Source organism: Protopterus annectens, chromosome 10.part0 (genome assembly GCF_019279795.1).
Source record: "Protopterus annectens isolate FY-2018-M chromosome 10.part0, PAN1.0, whole genome shotgun sequence".
Taxonomy (NCBI): Eukaryota; Metazoa; Chordata; order Ceratodontiformes; family Protopteridae; genus Protopterus; species Protopterus annectens.
This window is the reverse complement of record NC_056744.1, coordinates 958,305,092-958,323,867: the sequence shown is the minus strand read 5'-3', so window position 1 is coordinate 958,323,867 and position 18,776 is coordinate 958,305,092. Positions and strand designations below refer to the sequence as shown.

The window sequence follows — 18,776 nt, the reverse complement described above, 5'->3', positions numbered from 1 at the left end:
GATCCCTGGGGTGTATTTCCTATTTCCCATCCACTCATCAAGATTTTTCTTGAAAAGTGCTAATGAAGAACTTTGCTTGACATAGATGGGTAGCCTGTTCCAGAGTATGGGAAGTCTCTTGGATAGGAATCTATTCCTCCAGTATGTCCTGTTTATTGTGGTGACAAGGTTTAGGTCCCTAGAGCATGTAGCTTGGAGGGATTGGGATTTCTTTAGGTGTAGCATGTCCAACAGCTCTGGGTTTGACATAGCTTTATATGTTAGGCAGAGATCACCTCGGAGTAGGCGATATGCTACGGAGTAAAGCTGGAGTTTTTTGAAACGGTCAGTGTAGGGCATTTGTTTGGGTCCAGTAATCCTCTTTGTGAGGTACTTCTGTGGCCTTTCCAGCTGCTGCAGATGTCTTGTGAGGTACATTCCAAAAGGGGCATTGTACTCTATGATGGGTCTAATTAGTGTCAAGTAGAGGGGAACGATGACCTCTTTTTTCCTGGATGAAAACCCTTTTATGATGAGGTGTGCCACGTAGAAGGACTTCCTGACTACTGTGGCAATGTGACTATCAAAGGAGAGGCTACTGTCCACCTGGGTCCCAAGGTCTCTTATCACACATTTGGTGTTAAGTAGATTGCTGCCTACGTGGTAGTTCATGGGTACATAGTTTTTACCAAAGGGGATGACACTGCACTTTTTGGCATTGAGCTTGAGGCCATGGCTCTGACACCAGGCATCTGTCTCAGAGAGGCCCTTCTGTAGGATGTTCACATCATTTGGGGACTTGACTATGGCTCCTAGTTTGCAGTCATCTGTGAACTTCATTAGCCAGAGGCCTTCTGTGTTAGCCTGTACTTCAGAGAGGTCGATACCAAACAGGAGCGGTCCCAGGACGGAATCCTGTGGTACTCCATTTGTCACTGGTTTGAGGTCAGATTTGGAGTCTGCAACTTTTACATTGTGGGTTCTGTCAGTGAGCCAGTTGGCAACCCATCTTGTGACGTAGGGATTTATGCCTAGTTTATTGAGTTTAGCTATAATTCCAGAATGGGGGATGGTGTTGAAAGCCTTGGTGAGGTCAAGATAGGTTGTGTGAACCACCTTACCCTCATCTATGGCTTTGGTGACTGCCTCAAATAAGTCGATCAGGTTCAGGAGGATTTGTCATAGGTGCTTCCTTAAATATTACTCCATTTCCAGATGTAAATGTGGACTTACATACCCAACATTTAATTGCATTGTTTAGCTTTGCATATACCATTTGCACTATTGTAAATGTATTTACTGTATTTGTATTAACTTTAACTTTGTACTGCATCTGTATTAACTTTAATTTTACATTGTATTTGTATTAACTTTACTTTGTGTCTGTATGGATGTAGGTTATTTCTGTGTTTATTCTGAATCTGTCCTGGCTTATTAAACCAGTAAACTAATATTTATTTTTGTTTTGTCTTTTTCTGTCCCCTTTGTTTAATTAATTAACATTGAGTTTTGTATACTTACATTGTCTTCCATTGCTTTAAAAGATCCATGTACTTTGCTGCCAACTGTTAACCTGTATTTTGTTAATTTATTGCTTTAATGCCTATTGCCTGCCATGATTTGGTATTTCATAGGGTATACGTTATTTTTATGTATCCCTCTGTGTTTGTTCCTTGACTGATTGTCCCTTAATGTATTTTCTTTATCTTGATTTATTTCCCTATTTTTGGGTATTCAATAAGCATTATTATCTGCATAGATACCCTTTTGTATTTGACTTTTTTTTTCATCTTTTGTAATATGGACATTTCTGTTTAATGTGGCCTATTTTTTTACAGGTAAAACATATCACCTGTTTTTATGAACTTTGTTGTGTATCTGTCTGTAACCCTGGTGGAGCAGAAGCTGCTCGTGTTCCACCTGTGTTTGTTTTTTATCAGACCATGTATTGCATCCCCTTTCTTTCACCATGTAGTCTACAAGCTGTTTTTGTACATTTGCTGTGTGCATCTGCAATACTGCATACTTCTTTTAAACTGTCTAGCACTCTGGCTTTGTCTTGCTCTAGGTGGAGTTTTGTACTTATTTGTCTGGCAGAAACTGATTTTAAAGCTGCATTTGCATTTTGCAGAATGTCATTAGCTGTCTGATGGAACTGCTTTAACATAATATTTTGCCTGACCAAAACATTATTTTGTTTTTTCCTGTTATGTTATTTAGACTGTTGGTCTGATCATTTTAAGAGAGTTTTTTAAATGGTGGAAACTGGCATTACCTTGTATGTGTGTTTAAAACACTGATGTGAGTCTAGACACTCACCTGTTTCAGCTGCTTGCTTTGCTTTGCCATTTGCCAAAGCATTTACAGTAGCCTTTTCTGTATTATATTTTTATGTGATTTCATTCTGACAATACTAAACTTTCTCTGTAAATCCTTTTGGGAATCAGTGCCTATAACTCCCGTAGTACTGGAGCATGTTTTAGGGGGTTGCCAACACTGTTGATAAATCCCCTTGTGACCCAAACTGGCATGTGTAAATACAAAAAAAAAACATTTAAATAAAGCATTATTTGAAATAGATCACACAGTGTATGTCAACCATTGTTTAAATGCCAACATATTGAAACACAAAATTATTTTTTTTTCTTGCCACTGAGGCAGAGTCTGTAATAAACAAGAGTATTGATATATATCAGCAGGAGAAATAACTGTTATTTCTGCTGAACCCTGTCCAGTGTAAACCTTGCTGTTTTTTTTAACTGTTTTGTTAGATTAACCTCTGTATTTTGTGCCCTTGGTAAATGTTGTTGGGCTATCTGATTGTTATATTAAACCAGAAATGTCATTATGTAAAGTCTGAATGCTATGCTAAGTCTGTTCCTCTAAATGGCATTATTGTCCCATACTACTGTCTCTAGGGAAATTTTGAAAAGCTGTGAAAACCTTTCCTTTAAAAGGTTAATATTGATAGCACACTGTACTATGTTAGAACGTTCTTCTTTTTGTGCATTTGCAATATTTACTATAAATAACATTTTTATGTAGTCTATTACATTACTGACAATAATTGCATACACTTGTACTATATGAGATTTAGGTGACTGCAGAACGTACATTTAACTGTTGTATATGTGAAGAACTAACAACGCTAGAATTAAACCGATTGTTTATCAGAATAGGATATATCTTATGATATGGCTTACAGACTAGACTCCTGTAACAAGATAGACATAAGTTTGGAAAATTGCTTCCACATAAAAAACAGAGTTTATGAATTGGTGTACATTTTATGTATGGATTATAGGCATGTATACATTTACAAACACAACTGTTATATAATGTCTGAACATCAAACATTTCAGATTTACATTTTATATCTTACACAGAAGGTTTAAACCATGTAAATGTATATATACAATATGTGGGCATTGCAAAGTTAACTATCTGTACTTGCATCTATGTTGTAACTGTGAAGAATTTACAGTATTTTGCATAGATGACAAACAGGTGATCAGGCTGAAGTCACTTAGAAGACACGATGTCCTTCAACAGATTGATGGTGGAATGTCGCAGGACAGCTTTTACGGCATCAATCTGTATTTACCAATGAAGTACTGGAACTGTTAATGTATTAAAGCACTGGGACTGTAAAACTGTTGAACTGACGTTGTAAATAGTAGGGCCCCTCTGTAATATTAACTGCTTGTAACAGATATAAGGTCCCAGCCACTGGCCTAGGCTCGCCACTGAAAGAAATGTCTATAGAGTGACCAGACAGACACTGTACTACTGTATCTGTTATTCTTTATTTGTATTTTTACAAATTCTTGCCAATCAGTTAATTCTTTCAGAGTTATTTCAATTCTATTATAACATGACTAGACACTTAAAAAGACTGATGCACACTCAGTCCAAAAACATCACCAAAGAGTGAAAATTACTGTCCAGTTTATATGCTCTTTTCAACCAATGTTATTTTTAATGCCCTTGTGACTTGTTCTTCAGGTTTCTGTCTGTATCATGAAAAAGTCCATGGTTATTATTTTATGTCCTTTTTTGGTCCTTGCTGTATCTGAAGACTTCACAAAAAGTCTATCCATGTCATCTTTGCGCCACTTGAACTGTCTGTACTTTATTTATTTCTGCATCTGAAAGCCAAGAAAGTTAACTTCCTTTTTTTTATAACAGGATGTCTTTACAGTAAGCCCACAGCTATGGGTTATTAATATCTAAGCTGAACATGTACAAGAAATAACTGTTCTTGCAAAGCAAGCCATATTATTTTGAAAACTGCTGTTTGGCATTGCACATTTCCTTCACTGTACACACAGTATAATTTTGGGGAAAGCATTTTAATTTATACAATCTCTATAAATATTCTATAAAAAAACCTGTGCATTTATACCTAACCACTAAAAACATCTAAAATCAAGTAACAAAATGAAAGAGGCAGGTATCGTCAATGTATTAAAGGTCTAGCTATTAAAATGGCTTTAAACTGACTCTATCATTTAAACGCCAGTTTTTGTCAGCCTGTAGTCTCATAATCCACCTTATCTCAAGTGTGTAATGCTTTACATTACCCAATCTCATACTTTTATTAACCAACTCAATAGCCATGAATTAAAATTTATATGTTAAATAATTGTTCAACACATGTCTCGCTAGGGCATTGTTGTCATCTTCTCTGTTAATGGCATATAAGTGCTCTCTTACCCGTTGTCTAAGGGTATGGTTGGTCTCACCTACAGTGGATATAAAAAGTGTACACACCCCTGTTAAAATGCCAGTTTTTTGTGATATAAAAAAGTGAGACCACAATAAATTATTTTGAAACTTTTCCCACCTTCAATGTGACCTATATCCTGTACAATTCAATTGAAAACAAACAAATCTGTTAGGGGAAAAATATAAAAAATAAAAAAAACATACAATAAGCTGGTTGCATAAGTGTGCACACCCTTAAACTAATACTTTGCTGAAGCACCTCTTGATTTAATTATAGCATTCAGTCTTCTTGGGTAGGAGTCTATTAGCATGGCACATCTTGCCTTGCCAATATTTTTTCACTCTTCAGTGCAAAAGCACTCCAAATCTGTCAGATTGTGAGGACATCTCTTGTGCAAAGCCCTCTTCAGGTCATCCCACAGATTTTCTATTGGATTTAGGTTTGGGCTCTGGCTGGGCCATTCCAAAACTTTAATTTCCTTCTGGTGAAGGTATTCTTTTGTTGATTTGGATGTATCCTTGCTGTCATTGTCATGTTGCAAGGTGAAATTCCTCTTCATCTCAGCTTCCTAGCAGACACCTGAAGGTTGTGGGCCAAAAGTGACTGGTATTTGGAACTGCTTATAATTCCCTCCACCTTGACTAAATTCCCAGTTCCAGCTGAAGAAAAGCAGCCCCAAAGCATGATACTGACACCACCATGCTCACAGTGGGGATGGTGTTCTTTTGGTGATGCAAAGTGTTATTTTTGTACCAGATGTACCTTTTAGAATTGTGGCTAAAAAGTTCAACCTTGGTCTCATCAGACCGTAACACATTTTCCCACATGCTTTTGGGAGACTTGTACTGTTTTGCATATTTTAGCCAGGCATGGATGATTTTCTGTGTAAGGTAAGGCTCCCGTCTTGCAATCATACCCCATAGTCCAGACACATGGAGAATACAGGAGATTATTGTCACATGTACTTTAAAACCAGTACTTGCCAGAAATTCCTGCAGCTCCTTCAGTGTTGCTGTAGGTCTCTTGGCAGCCTCCCTGACCAGTTTTCTTCTTGTCTTTTCATCAATTTTGGAGGGACGTCCAGTTATTTGCAATGTCACTGTTGTCCCATATTTTCTCCAGTTTTTGATGACTGACTTCACTGTGTTCTGTTGTATATCCAATGCTGTGGAAATTTTTTTGTACCCTTCTCCTGACTGATGCCTTTTAACAATGAGTCCCTTTGATGCTTTGTAAGCTCTCTGCGAACCATGGCTTTTGCTATAGCAGGCAACCGAGTAAATATCAGGAAAATTCTACTCAGACAGCTGAACTTTATTTGGGGTTAATCAGAATCTCTTTAATTGATGGCAGGTGTGTACCCAAGAAGACTGAATGCTGTAATTAAATCAAAAGGTGCTTCAACAATGCATTAGTTTAAGGGTGTGCACACTTATGCATCCAGCTTATTGTATGTTTTTTTTATTTTTTATATTTTTTCCCTAACAGATTTGTTTTTCAGTTGAATTGTACAGGTTATAGGTCACACTAAGAGTCTATATTAAAACATCAAATGCTTAAAACAGCGAACAATGTTTCATCGACCCTATTTCAGTGAAAGCTGAAAATGTTGACACCTCCGTTGTTCCAACAACAACAAAAAAAAAACAGTAAACACTTCCAAACACATACACATGTACCTTAACCCTAATTCTACCCCCCAAAAAAGTAAACAGCTGAAAACACATATGCACAAAACTCAACCATACATCTAACTTAAAAAAAAAAAGTAAACATTTTAAAACATATGCCCTTACCTTAACCCGCACTCTAACCCTAAGGTCAGTAACTGTTGCACATTTAGGTAAACAGTTCCAAACACATACACACTTATGTTAACCCTAATTCTACACCCCAAAAACAAAAGTAAACAGCTTAAAACACATATGCACTTAACACAACCGTACATCTAACGTGAAAAAAAAAAAAGTAAACAGTTTGATACCCGCACCCTAACCCTAAGGTCAGTAACTGTTGCACATTTACGCTCGGGAGCTATAGCAGATAAAGGAATCTCTGATACCACACTACAGTGCAGAACACGGCAAAGCAACAAAGCGGTCAAGTGACTTCTTCCCAGGTAAAGAATTCGCTGAACAGCCGCTTCACTGTTTTGCCTCTTTGCTGTTTAGGTGTCGATGAAAACGCATTTGACAAAATGCGTTTTCATCATTCTAATAGGAACCCCACATTAAAGGTGGGAAAAGTTTTGAAATGATTTATTGTGGTCTCATTTTTTTATATCACAAAAACCTGGCATTTTAACAGGGGTGTGTACACTTTATATATCCACTGTATATAGAATGCCAAACATTTTGTGTACTTTGTTAAATAAACCAGATCCCTAGAGCTGCAATCGGCATAGTGCTTAAATTCATATTTCCTTTTTATGCTGGGACATAAAAAGCTACTATCATTCACCATATATTGGCAGTAGTTGCACTTTCTGCAGCCAAAGGTACCTAACCTGTCAGACTGTACCCTTTATTCAACATGATTTTCATAGCAAAGATGTCTTTTCGATGACTTATTATTCTTGTATGGGTAACTAGGTCTATTACCCCACTACACTCAAAATTCATTTTCATTGAAGTTAAAACTTGTGTAAGTGGGCCAGATAGTTGAGAAGAGGAATTCTTTTGATGTGAACAAATAGTCTGGAGAGAGAAATGCGGGATGGAAAAAAGTAAATTCTCCTTCCCCAGGGGAAACAAAATATGGACTACTAACTCTTCTGTTTCTAAGACTTTTATTGGTACTGATATAGGTCTACTTTCCTTTTTTTGGCTGAATTCAGACCTATACAAATCCCTGAATGGCACCAGGCATGGTCCTGAGAATTACTGTGTGGAAACCAAAACAATGTCCTTTGTCAATCTTGTAATCAGTTGATGGTACAATCAGTATTATAGAGCTGATATTTTAGCGTATGAGGATTAACTATTATTAATCAGAATGACTGCAGGTTGTCTGCCAGTGAAACCGTGTTCACTTACCTTCATGATTTCCAAAATAATTCTTGGAATACCCACATTTAAACTGATGCCAGTACCAGTGAAGATGCCTGCATCACTCTTTACTTCATAGGCATTCATACTGGCAGAACCTCTGATAGCACCAAAGGAAACCACCTGTATTCCCCTGTGTTTGGTGCTCATTAGTACCTGTACCAGCCTCAACATTAATGGTAGAAAACTGGGTAGATGTGAAAGGTGAAATATTTATTGATTCGGTCTTCTTATGAATTACAATTACTTTTTAGCCTTCAGTACTTTTTCTGGTCCTACTACCTATTTTTTCTAGGATTTCTTCTCCAGAGACCTCAGGCAATTTTTGTCATAAGGCATTTTACCTCATTAGTTTGTTCATCTGCTTAAATTTGCTGCAAAGAGCAGCCTGGCTGCCTGGTTCAAAAGAATGGAACCCTCAGTGTGATCCAGGTGAATGAAGTTCAGTTAGCAGCCCCAACACTGAAGGAGCCAGGTAGGGAGGGTAAGGAATGAAGGGACATTATCTGCTTGCCTCTCCCTGGAGTGGGGAGGATTATGCATACATGGGGTACACCGATTCACTATGATTTCCATTTTGGAGCCAGAGGAAACCACCACTCATGCTTTGAGGAATGAGAAGGGCTGCTAGGAGTGAATACCCATTCCAGAAATGGGGAGATGACATTCACAATCAGGCCATTTCATGTCTCTCTCTGGTACTTTCTTGAATGCAGGGGGAACAGGTTGCAAAAATAGAAAAAATCTCAAACTATCAACAATGACTGTCTAAAAAAATGGGCCCACCTTATTGGCCTTGACTTGGTAATGGGGAATGAATGAGCTGATTGGCTGGGTGGAGGTTAATGATCAACAGACAACGAGCACAAAAAAATAGGCAAATAAAATTACAACAATGTTCATAGTCATCCACATTCTTCTTCTATTTCAGCTGTTTCCATTAGGGGTCGCCACAACGGCTCATCTGTTTCCATTTCTTCCTGCCCTCTGCATCTTGCTCTCTCATACCAACCACCTGCATGTCCTTTCTCACCACATCCATAAACCTTATCTTAGGCCTTCCTCTTTTCATCTTAACTGGCAGCTCCATCCATAGCATCCTTTTCCCATATACCCAGCATTCCTCCTCAGCACATGTCCAAACCAACGCAATATCGCCTCTCTGGCTTTGTCTACAAACTGTCCAACCTGAGCTAACCCTCTAATATACTGATTCCTAATCCTGCCAATCTTCATCACATCCAGTGCAAATCTTAACATCTTTAACTCTGCCACGTCCAACTCTGACTCCTGCCTTTTTGTTAATGCCACCATCTCCAACCCATATAACAAAGCTGGTCTCACTACCCTCTTGTAGACCTTCCCTTTCACTCTTACAGGTACCCGTCTGTCACAAATCACTCCTGACACTCTTCGCCACCCATTCCACCCTGCCTATACTCTCTTCTTCAACTCTCTTCCACACTCACGATTACTCTGAACTGTTGATCCCAAGTACTTAAACTCATCCACCTTTGCCAACTCTACTCCCTGCATCATCACCATTCCTCTATCCTCCCTCTCATTCACACACATATATTCTGTCTTAGTCCTGTGACCTTCAGTCAGCTTCTCTCTAGAGTATATCTCCACCTTTCCAGAGTCTCCTCAACCTGGTCCCTACTCTCACTACAGATCACAATTTCATCTGTCCACGGGGCCTCCTGTCTGATCTCATCTGTCAACCTGTCCATCACAATTACAAATAAGAAAGGGCTCAGAGCTGATCCTTGATGTAATCCCACCTCCACCTTAAACGCATCTATCACTCCCACTGCAGACCTCACCACTGTCACACTACCCTTGTACATACCCTGTAACACTCTTACATACTTCTCTGCCACTCCTGACTTCCTCATATAATACCACAACTCATCTCTAGGCACCCTGTCATATGCTTTCTCTAAGTCCACAAAGACACAATGCAACTCCTTCTGACTTTCTCTATATTTCTCCATGAATACTGTCAGAGCAAACATCACATCTGTAGTGCTCTTTCCTGGCATGAAACCATACTGCTGATCACTAATCATCACCTCCCTTCTTAACCTAGCTTCCACTACTCTTTCCCATAACTTCAAGCTGTGACTAATCAGTTTATCACTCTGTAGTTACTACAGCTCTGCACATCACCCTTATTCTTAAAGATAGGTACCAAAACACCTTTTCTCCACTCCTCAGGCATCCTCTGACTTTCCAAGATTTCATTAAACAATCTGGTTAAAAACTCCACTGCCATTTCTCCTAAGCACCTCCATGCTTCCACTGGTATTTCACCTGGGCCAACAGCCTTTCCATTCTTCATTCTCTTCATAGCTGTCCTTACTTCCTCCTTGCTAATCTGTTTCACTTCCTGATTCACTATTCCAACATCATCCAACCTTCTCTCTCTCTCATTCTCTTCATTCATCAGCCCCTCAAAGTACTCTTTCCATCTACTCAACACACTCTCCTCGCTTGTGAGTATGTTTCTCTTACTATCCTTTATCACCCTTACCTGCTGCACATCTTTCCTAGCTCAGTCCCTCTGTCTAGCCAATCGGTACAGGTCCTTTTCTCCCTCATTAGTGTCCAACCTTTCATACAACTCTCCATTCACCTTATCCTTAACCTTCACCACCTCTCTGTTTGCCATGCGCCTCATCTCCTTATACTCCTGTCTACTTTCTTCATTTCTTTGACAGTCCCACTTCTTCTTCGCCAGCCTCTTCCTCTGTATACTGTCCTATACTTCCTCATTCCACCATCAGGTCTCCTTGACATCCTTCCTCTGTCCAGATGTCACAACAAACACCTTTCTAGTAATTTTTCATAGTCATCCAAATATCCACATGTTTATGCAAAAAAAAAAAAAAAAAAGGGTGTGGAAGTCTTTTGGAGCTAGTTGTCTATCACAAGCAGATATAGTCACATATTTAGCTGAACATCTATCTGTACCTAGAAAGAAACCAAGACGTGTATGTGTTTAAAAAGCAAATTTAAAGAAAATTATCACTAAAACTGTAAAGAAAAATAAAAAAGTAAAAGTAGGCACAGGAAAAAATCAACCTTGTGTAATAAGAAGACAGCAGAATTTAAAGCATAAATAAAAACTAAAGAGAATGTGGAACAATGTGGGATATACAAGGAAGCCTTGCAGCAGCCTACATGTGTAAAACACATGCTAAGGTCAATGTTGGACCTTCACAAAGAAAATGCCACCAATTTTGTTGATTCTGTTTGGAAGAAGAGACATCTAAAGTGATTTGACCCAAATTTTATGATTTACATTTACTGTGATCCTCTGCAAAGATGTAATGAAGCCACTATACAAGGAATTACTGAAGATGATGTTGATTCAGACATACTTTCTAAACTGTGAAAAGTTGTAAGGCAAAACCCTGCAAAACTTTTATTTTTTGCAAGAATAACACAATAGAATATGGCATGAAAGGAAAAGCTGTACCACTGAATGATACAATACGACTGCTATGGGTTTTAATAGCAAGCTTGATAATATTCACAGAATGTATTTCAAGATTCAGGTTGCAATAACTCTCTTCCACCAGGTAATATTTTAGGACAAGTCTTCATCTTTATATTTAAATTTAGTTAAACTTGTATGTAGTGTATCTAGGCTTAGAAAATACAGTAAAGCAGATGTGCATTTTTTTTACACAGTACACAGATAAAAAGCTTCTGTTTAATGTTACCAGTAATGCCTATATTAGAAATTCTGCAGTACAGTAAAACAAAAATCCAGTTTATATTCCAATGGGTATGGAACTTTCTGTTGCATGACTACCATCTGAGAATTTAATTTTCATCATTTGTTCACAATATTTTTCACAAAGCACATTTCTTTTTTTTTCAGTCAGAATGAATCAGTGGAAGAAAAGGGGTACAGTCATTTTTGTTGTCTTTCTGCTTCTGTTATTGGCATCGATCTGGTAAGATTTTTAATTTAGTAGAGAGAGAATTAAAATACTGACAACAAGAAGTGTACATTTTCCTTGGGATTCAGAAATGTCACTAATAGGGGTAATCCCCTTTACCACTCAGAGTAGCTGTTTCTGAGTCAGAGACAGAGATGGAGACAGCCCTACTGCAATGCACTGAATTGTTGAGGTGCAACACAGCTGCAGGCGCTCTCTCTCTCTCTCTCTCTCTCTTGCTTACTGTAAATGTAAATGGGGAATTCCAGGGGAAAGGCACATGATAATGTGTTTTGTACTCTCCCCTTGAAATGCCTGTGGTAAATGACTTACTCAGCCAAGTGTTTCACAGAGTCACTTGTGTGCATAAATCATCACCACTAGCCACATAAATTATCACAATCTAAAGTCTACATTCATCCATTACTTTCAATGGGTGAAATTATGTTACAGGTAAATGCAATGGTGTTTATCAGCCAGGTAGTGTTGGGGTGTGAGTGCATGTTTATATGTTTGTAGCCATGAGTGTAAATGTATGTAGGGTTGCCACCTGGTGCTCTTTGTAAAGGAAAGTCCCACTTTGGGCAGTTGCATCCTGCAAAAAAAACTAAAAAACGGCAAATGTCCAGAGATTTTAAGACAAAATATATCTCTTAGGTTTTCTTTAATAGTTGCATGAAACAGTTATTTGTGTATCTTAAACACATAAATATTATAAGAAATAGCACAAGCAATGCAAATGTTACAAAAATAAGTTTTTATTTTGGCAAATAAGTGAAGTTCTGTCCTTTGCACTGGGTATGGGAATGTTTTGTCCTGCAAAATATCACATTCCCACAAAAAATGTCTCATTTTGTGCATTAGAAAAGGTGGCAACCCTAAGTGTATGTGAGGTATGGGTGGTCTTATCTGAGTGTGCATTTGTGTGTGCATGTGTATTTAAAACCACATATATGTGTGTGTGTGTGTGTGTGTGTGTGTGTGTGTGTGTGTGTGTGTGTGTGTGTGTGTGTGTGTGTGTGTGTGTGTGTGTGTGTGTGTGAGAGAGTGGGGAAGTGAATGAGGAGGATGCCTATGCCAATGCAGTAATTATTGCAGCAAAGTGCTTGATAGTACTTATAGTATTCACTAAGTGATTCAAATACATGTAAATTACCCAATAATGAGGTCTTTCTTCATCATGTTAAAGGATTTTTACTGCGGTCTTACTGCTTATAGCTGACTCATTTCTGAATTCTGCCTATTGTGCTTGGTTGCATAAATTGTTTGAATATTTTGAGGTCAGTCTGTAGAGAATGGATAATACTTTGTTACAGAAATCAAAACAATAGTAGGCATTTACTTATGAGACATACAAAGTAATTGTAAATTAGATATAAATATAAATAGGGCATATTTACATATAAGCGGGACATGGCGATCGATATCATTTCTTGAAAAGTGAAGATTACCTCCTTAAAATAAAGCTCAGATGGTCAGGCATTAAAACTGACCTGCAGGCTAGAGTATAGGATTCATTATGGGAGTAGTCACTCTTTATGTTCCAGACAGGTGTGAAAGAAGGCAAGAAGTGCCTTTTCAATGAACATGTTAGTATATATCAGCCACACAGAAATTGCTGATTTCAGTTTTGTTCATTTTTTATATATATTATGTGAGCAAAAAAGCTGAGAAGAAAGTTTTCAACATAGAATTATGTGGGGAAATGCAGGTACCATGGGTGCTTTGATTGTAATTGTGGTCAGACACATCTCATGGTATATTGTAAACCCTGTAGAAAAGCAAGATGCCACATGACAGTAGTATGTAGGAGTAATACTACTAGTATAGGTGACACAAACTTGACTGTTTCTATGTCTTTTCGTTGGATTATTTAGTCAGACTTGGTGCTGTATGGGTGAATCTTCTTATCTTTGAGGTCTTGTCTTTCAGCTTTTCCCAGTTAGGGGTCTCCACAGCGGAACTCCTGTCTGCTAATGATTGGCAGTGGGTTTTATGGTGCTGAGTTGCCAGCTCAACGCACAACCTTCAAAGAAGGCACACCCATTCATGCACACACCTTCCTGCATATCTTTAAATGTCATACAACCATGGGGAGGACATGCAGACTCCACACAGAAGGCGCTCCAGCTGAGAATCAAACGGGAGAACCTCTTGCTGTGAGGCGACAACGCTAACCGCTGCACCACCGCAGCCCTAAGCATTTAAACTTGATTATATTAAGACCAGGAGTGAATCCCCCTGTATAGAAGATATGAGAATGTTGCCCACAGTGGAATAAAATCTCCATGCAAATGCCAATTTAGACTGTTTATTTTCATCTGAAATTAAATCTGCATTTGTATAGCTTGCACTGGCATGCTAAATCCCAGCAAGTCCTTGCACTGCCCTCAAACTAATAGAGTTTTGTAAGCTCACTGTACAGAGGGATTGAGGTGCCTAGTAGAGAAAGCTTTGTTTTAAAAAGCCCTTGCACTAACAATACTGAAACAGCTCATTCCAGCTTGTTAGGGCATCAACTGCTAAATAAATTGAAAAAATACATATGCATACACTATTAACCTAACATGAAAACTTAGATATGACAACTTGATGGTTCTGTGTTAAGCTCAGCATGCTGTATATTGTGTCTTAGTTATGTTATAATAGCTTGGATAATTAATGTACCATTTTACATGGAATAATCTCTCTATCTCACCCCATTGCTGTTAACTATGTGTAAATCTTGGATGCAACACCTGCTTCAAATTATTAGTGTTTCTAACCAGTAGTGATCAAATTCTTATAATCTTTTTGCAGTGCATTAATTTATCTCTGTGTTTGAAGTTCCAGCCATAAGTCATTCAGCAAAATGTGGAATACCACATTTGAGTATGATACTGCTCTAGAATATTTCTGTCATGAATTTCTTCTGAGCTATCAGCAAATCGTGTGCATCTGTCCCTCTACAACTAATTCTCTTTTTGTAAATACTATATTTTTAAGTACGTGTATATGTGTTTACTTTAGTTCTACATTTGCTGTCCCATCTTGGAATACAGTGTTATTGAAAGACTGAAAATAACTAAAAGCAAAATATTAAAATGTTAAGTTAATATGATACATAGAGACGAAATGAAATTGAACCCCCTCCACACACACACACACACACACACACACACACACACACACACACACACACACAAAAAATTTGATGAAGTAGGTGAGAAGGCAAGATACCTCGAACAGATGAGTTTTAGGAAAATTCTATCTACCGTGTATTTTCAACAAGTGAATGTGAGTATTCAAAAACAGCTCACAGCATTACATAAAATACTGCAGTGAGTGATAATGTCTAGAGAGGGAGCAACGTAAAGATAAATACAGAGTGATTTTCTACTGGAGAAATAGTGTGATATGCATAATATGTAAATGACTAGATAATGGCATGCAAGTGAATGTCAACATAAATGAGAACAACTACATATACAAATGATGACATCAAGCACTGTGCAGCAATTCAGAAACATTACTGCAAAGAGCCACAGCAATAATTTCTTCTCAACACCAGGATTTTTGAGTGTACAGGAATCCTCTTACATTACAATGCTAGGAGTAGCATGAGCATTAGCAGAGCAACATGTATTAGCAGTCACTCTAAGAGCCATTGGGTACATCCTTTACATTGCAAATGGGTCCACCAGTGCCTAGCACACTATCACCTTCATGACTAAGATATTGACCAGTACTGTGTGGACAAAGGCACCATATAGGATTTAATAGGTGATTCACAAGCACTGGTTTTGTGAATCTACAAAAATTCCTTGAAGTAATTCTGCAACATGCGAATGACACAGTGGTGAAGTGGCAGCATTGTTGCTTCACAGCAAGAGGTGCTGTGGTTTGATTCTTGGCTAGAGTGTCTTCTGCGTGGAGTCTGCATGCCCTCCCTGCGTTCATTGGGGTTTTCTATGGGTACTCCGGTTTCCTCCCACATTATAAAGATATGCATATGGAGCATTTCTCCCTGAGCCTCCACTGAAAATTGATTTTGTTCCAAGTCGGACTTTCCCAGTAAACAAATGTTTAAATAAAAATATATGATTTCCTTGGACAACAAAAGAAAGATTCATCACTATGTGGGCATTCTGTGATATACCCCATTTTGTTGAGGGCACTGAATGCACTCACATTGGCATCAAGACCCCAACTGCTCCCCATGGCATCCAGTATATCAGCCAGAAGAGCTCCCACTAAATTAAATGCAAAGTGGCATGCAATGCACAGGATATTATATACAATTTATTTTATTTTACATTTGTTGACTGGGCTAGTCTAACTGGATGTATGCCCATTTTCAGTAGAGGCCCGGGGAGATAAGCTCCAAGACACGATAAAATACAAATAGAAGTGCAAACAACAAAAAGCAAATATTGTAATAAAATAGCAAATATAATAAAAATAATCAACAACGGTAACGTACAGTACAGCATAGAGGTCTCTGTGGACTGTCCAGGCAGCTCCAATGATTGCAACAGCTGGAATATGTGAAACCTGTAGCAATGTTTCTTGTGGGGTGACTTTCCACAAGGTCATCAAGTTGATAAGTACACACTTTGTTAGCTACAGAATCTTTAATATGCTCCTCCCTTGGATGTAGGCTGCAGGCCACTTATAATAGTTTCCACTGCTGTGAGATGCAAGCGATGAAGGATATAACTTAGAACTGTGGCTAAAATGCTCCTAGTCGTTAGAGGAGATAGCATGCAACACTGTACTGTCACTGATGTGGCGTGTTATTGGCTATAGTTTTATACTCACAAAAGCTTATTCTGCTATGAGGATACATCTAGTGGTACACTACAGTTTGCACTGGATACCTGCAGTAAGACATTTGAGGTCTGTGCATGGTTACATAGTATTGTATTACACAAGCAGATACATCCTGGGAGCATCACAGTACCACCTAAAGTAACTGTAGCAACAGTGGTGGAGGGGCTGAGTGAGGAATTGTTAAAGGGACTGGTTACAGTGGTACCCCAAGCAAGGCAGAAGTGTGCATAATACTTTGGGGCACAAGTAATGAGGTGTCATCTGATTCACAACCATTGACCATAACAAAGACAGGCAATACAACTAAATATATGCACTGATATACACAGGCTATGCAATATCCTGCACGTACTAGCCACACTGAGCATCACAGATTACCTTACTCATGAAGGCCATAGTGGAGGGCAATGCACAATTATCATCATTTATTCAGGGGGTGAGGCATAGTGACAGGTGACAGCAATATTAAAATATATTTAAGGATTATTAGAGGTGAATGTGGTAACCACAAATAGATAACAGTTATAGGGAGCCAAAGTTACATCCTCCAGTGGCAGGGTGGAACTTCCATCTCATGAACATTTACCAAGTGTACTGCAAGGCCCTGCAGAATCAGGGCTGCATGCATCATAAATGAGGGATAGTGTAACACTTCAAGAGTGCAAACAGGCAACCGACTATGGCTTCATATGTGGGGAAGCAACAGGTGGGTGGTATCCATGATTCCGAGGACAGTCACAGCTAGACATTGCATTCAGTAGGCAAACAAGTGATAGGAATGATATAGAACTGTAGGATGTAGAGCATGTCATGTGGTTGGGTTTCCTTGCCCTGGAGTTAGATGCATGCCAGCCACTATTTTGACAATCCTCATGACTAGGGGCAGAGGTGCCATGGCCAGAGGGTGACAGAGACATGGTTTTCAGTGCAGAAGATGCCATCTGCATACGCCTGGCCTCTAGCCATACTCTATGCATCTTTACCCTTGCATTGTCATAGTGAGCATTTGCCAGCATCTGCACAGATGTACAAGTACAAAAACAGCAGGCATTTTTTTTCCAGGATGTCCGTCAAGAATGCAACTGCAGTCCTGACATATGGGTTGTCCTGCCTCAGGCAGCCCTTCGGTCGGCCAGATTCCAAAGTCTGGGTCCGGCGTCAGCTGATGTTGCCTCTTCCCTGACGTCAGAGCGGCTGGGGTATAAAAGCACCATCTTCTTCAGTCTTTCTTGCCACGCGGTGCCCGAAGCAGAAGCAGTTCGCAAGTGCCGGTCGGCCAGCTCCTGTGTTTTCAGATCTGAAGTCATCAAAAAGCTAAGTACCCCGTTGGGGAACCTTTTCTTGCCTCAGCCAATGTCAGATAAAACTGCAAAAGTTAATAATTGCTTGTCTTGTGGTAAACAAATACCTCATAAGGACTTCCATTCTTACTGCCTTCCCTGCCTAGGCCCAGACCACGACGTCTCGGCCTGTGCTGCCTGTGCTTGCTTCAATAAGCGCACACTTAGGCGCCGAGCAGAATTTGCTGAAGACTTTTTTGGGGAAAATTACTCCTATATCATGCCGTCAGAACTACCGACAGCACATATTTCCAAAAAATGGAAGGACCGGGACCGACATTCGTGGCCCGCGACTTCCACCGACACCACGCTAAAGCCTACCGCAAGTGCATCGGTCTCTTCGGAGGTGGTAATTCAACTGCTCCAGGCTGACGACACCGCTTTACCGCACACTTCGGTCCCGGAGGCTACCCCGGTGCCGGTTGTTGATTTTCCTCCTGAAACCGAAGCCCAAGATTTGCCTGACACCATACCGGTGGACAAAGTTACTCCAGCACGTGGGGCAGCTAGGCCTCCTGTGTCTATGTCCATCAAGGCGTACACACATGCTAAGGCTGCCAGCCAGGCTAAGTCTCACCCTCCTAAATCTTTTTCACAGGGTCCCACTTCTGATAAACAGATAATGACCTTAGCTGCAGATCTAATTTCTTTAATCAGGGGCTCTCAGGCTCATCCAAACAGAGGTTCTCAGCCGCCTTCAGGCAAAAGGCCTAGGGTTGAGCAGGCAGATACCCTTTCCTCAGATGAAGCCTCTGGTGAGTCAGGCCTTTCAGATTCCCAGGAAGAATCCTTCCCGGCCTACGAGGATTCTGATGCTGATTAATCCATTCCCTCTGCCTCTCCTCCTGAGGATATTTCTTTCGGGGAAATTCTCCACTCCATGAGAGAGCATTTTCAGTGGCAGGGCCAGGATTTC

At 39.5% G+C, this 18,776-nt stretch overlaps 1 protein-coding gene across 2 annotated transcripts in view; it reads left to right on the top strand.

Annotated features, from left to right (window-relative positions):
• The window catches only part of LOC122813416 (histo-blood group ABO system transferase-like), a 527,526-nt gene that overhangs the window by 42,058 nt on the left and 466,692 nt on the right, over positions 1 to 18,776 (top strand). For both annotated transcript variants that reach the window (XM_044085732.1, XM_044085731.1), the window contains exon 2: positions 11,648 to 11,723. In XM_044085732.1, coding sequence (XP_043941667.1) covers positions 11,653 to 11,723 — 71 coding nt within the window. In that variant the 5' untranslated portion in view covers positions 11,648 to 11,652. The remainder of the gene's footprint in view (positions 1 to 11,647; positions 11,724 to 18,776) is intronic.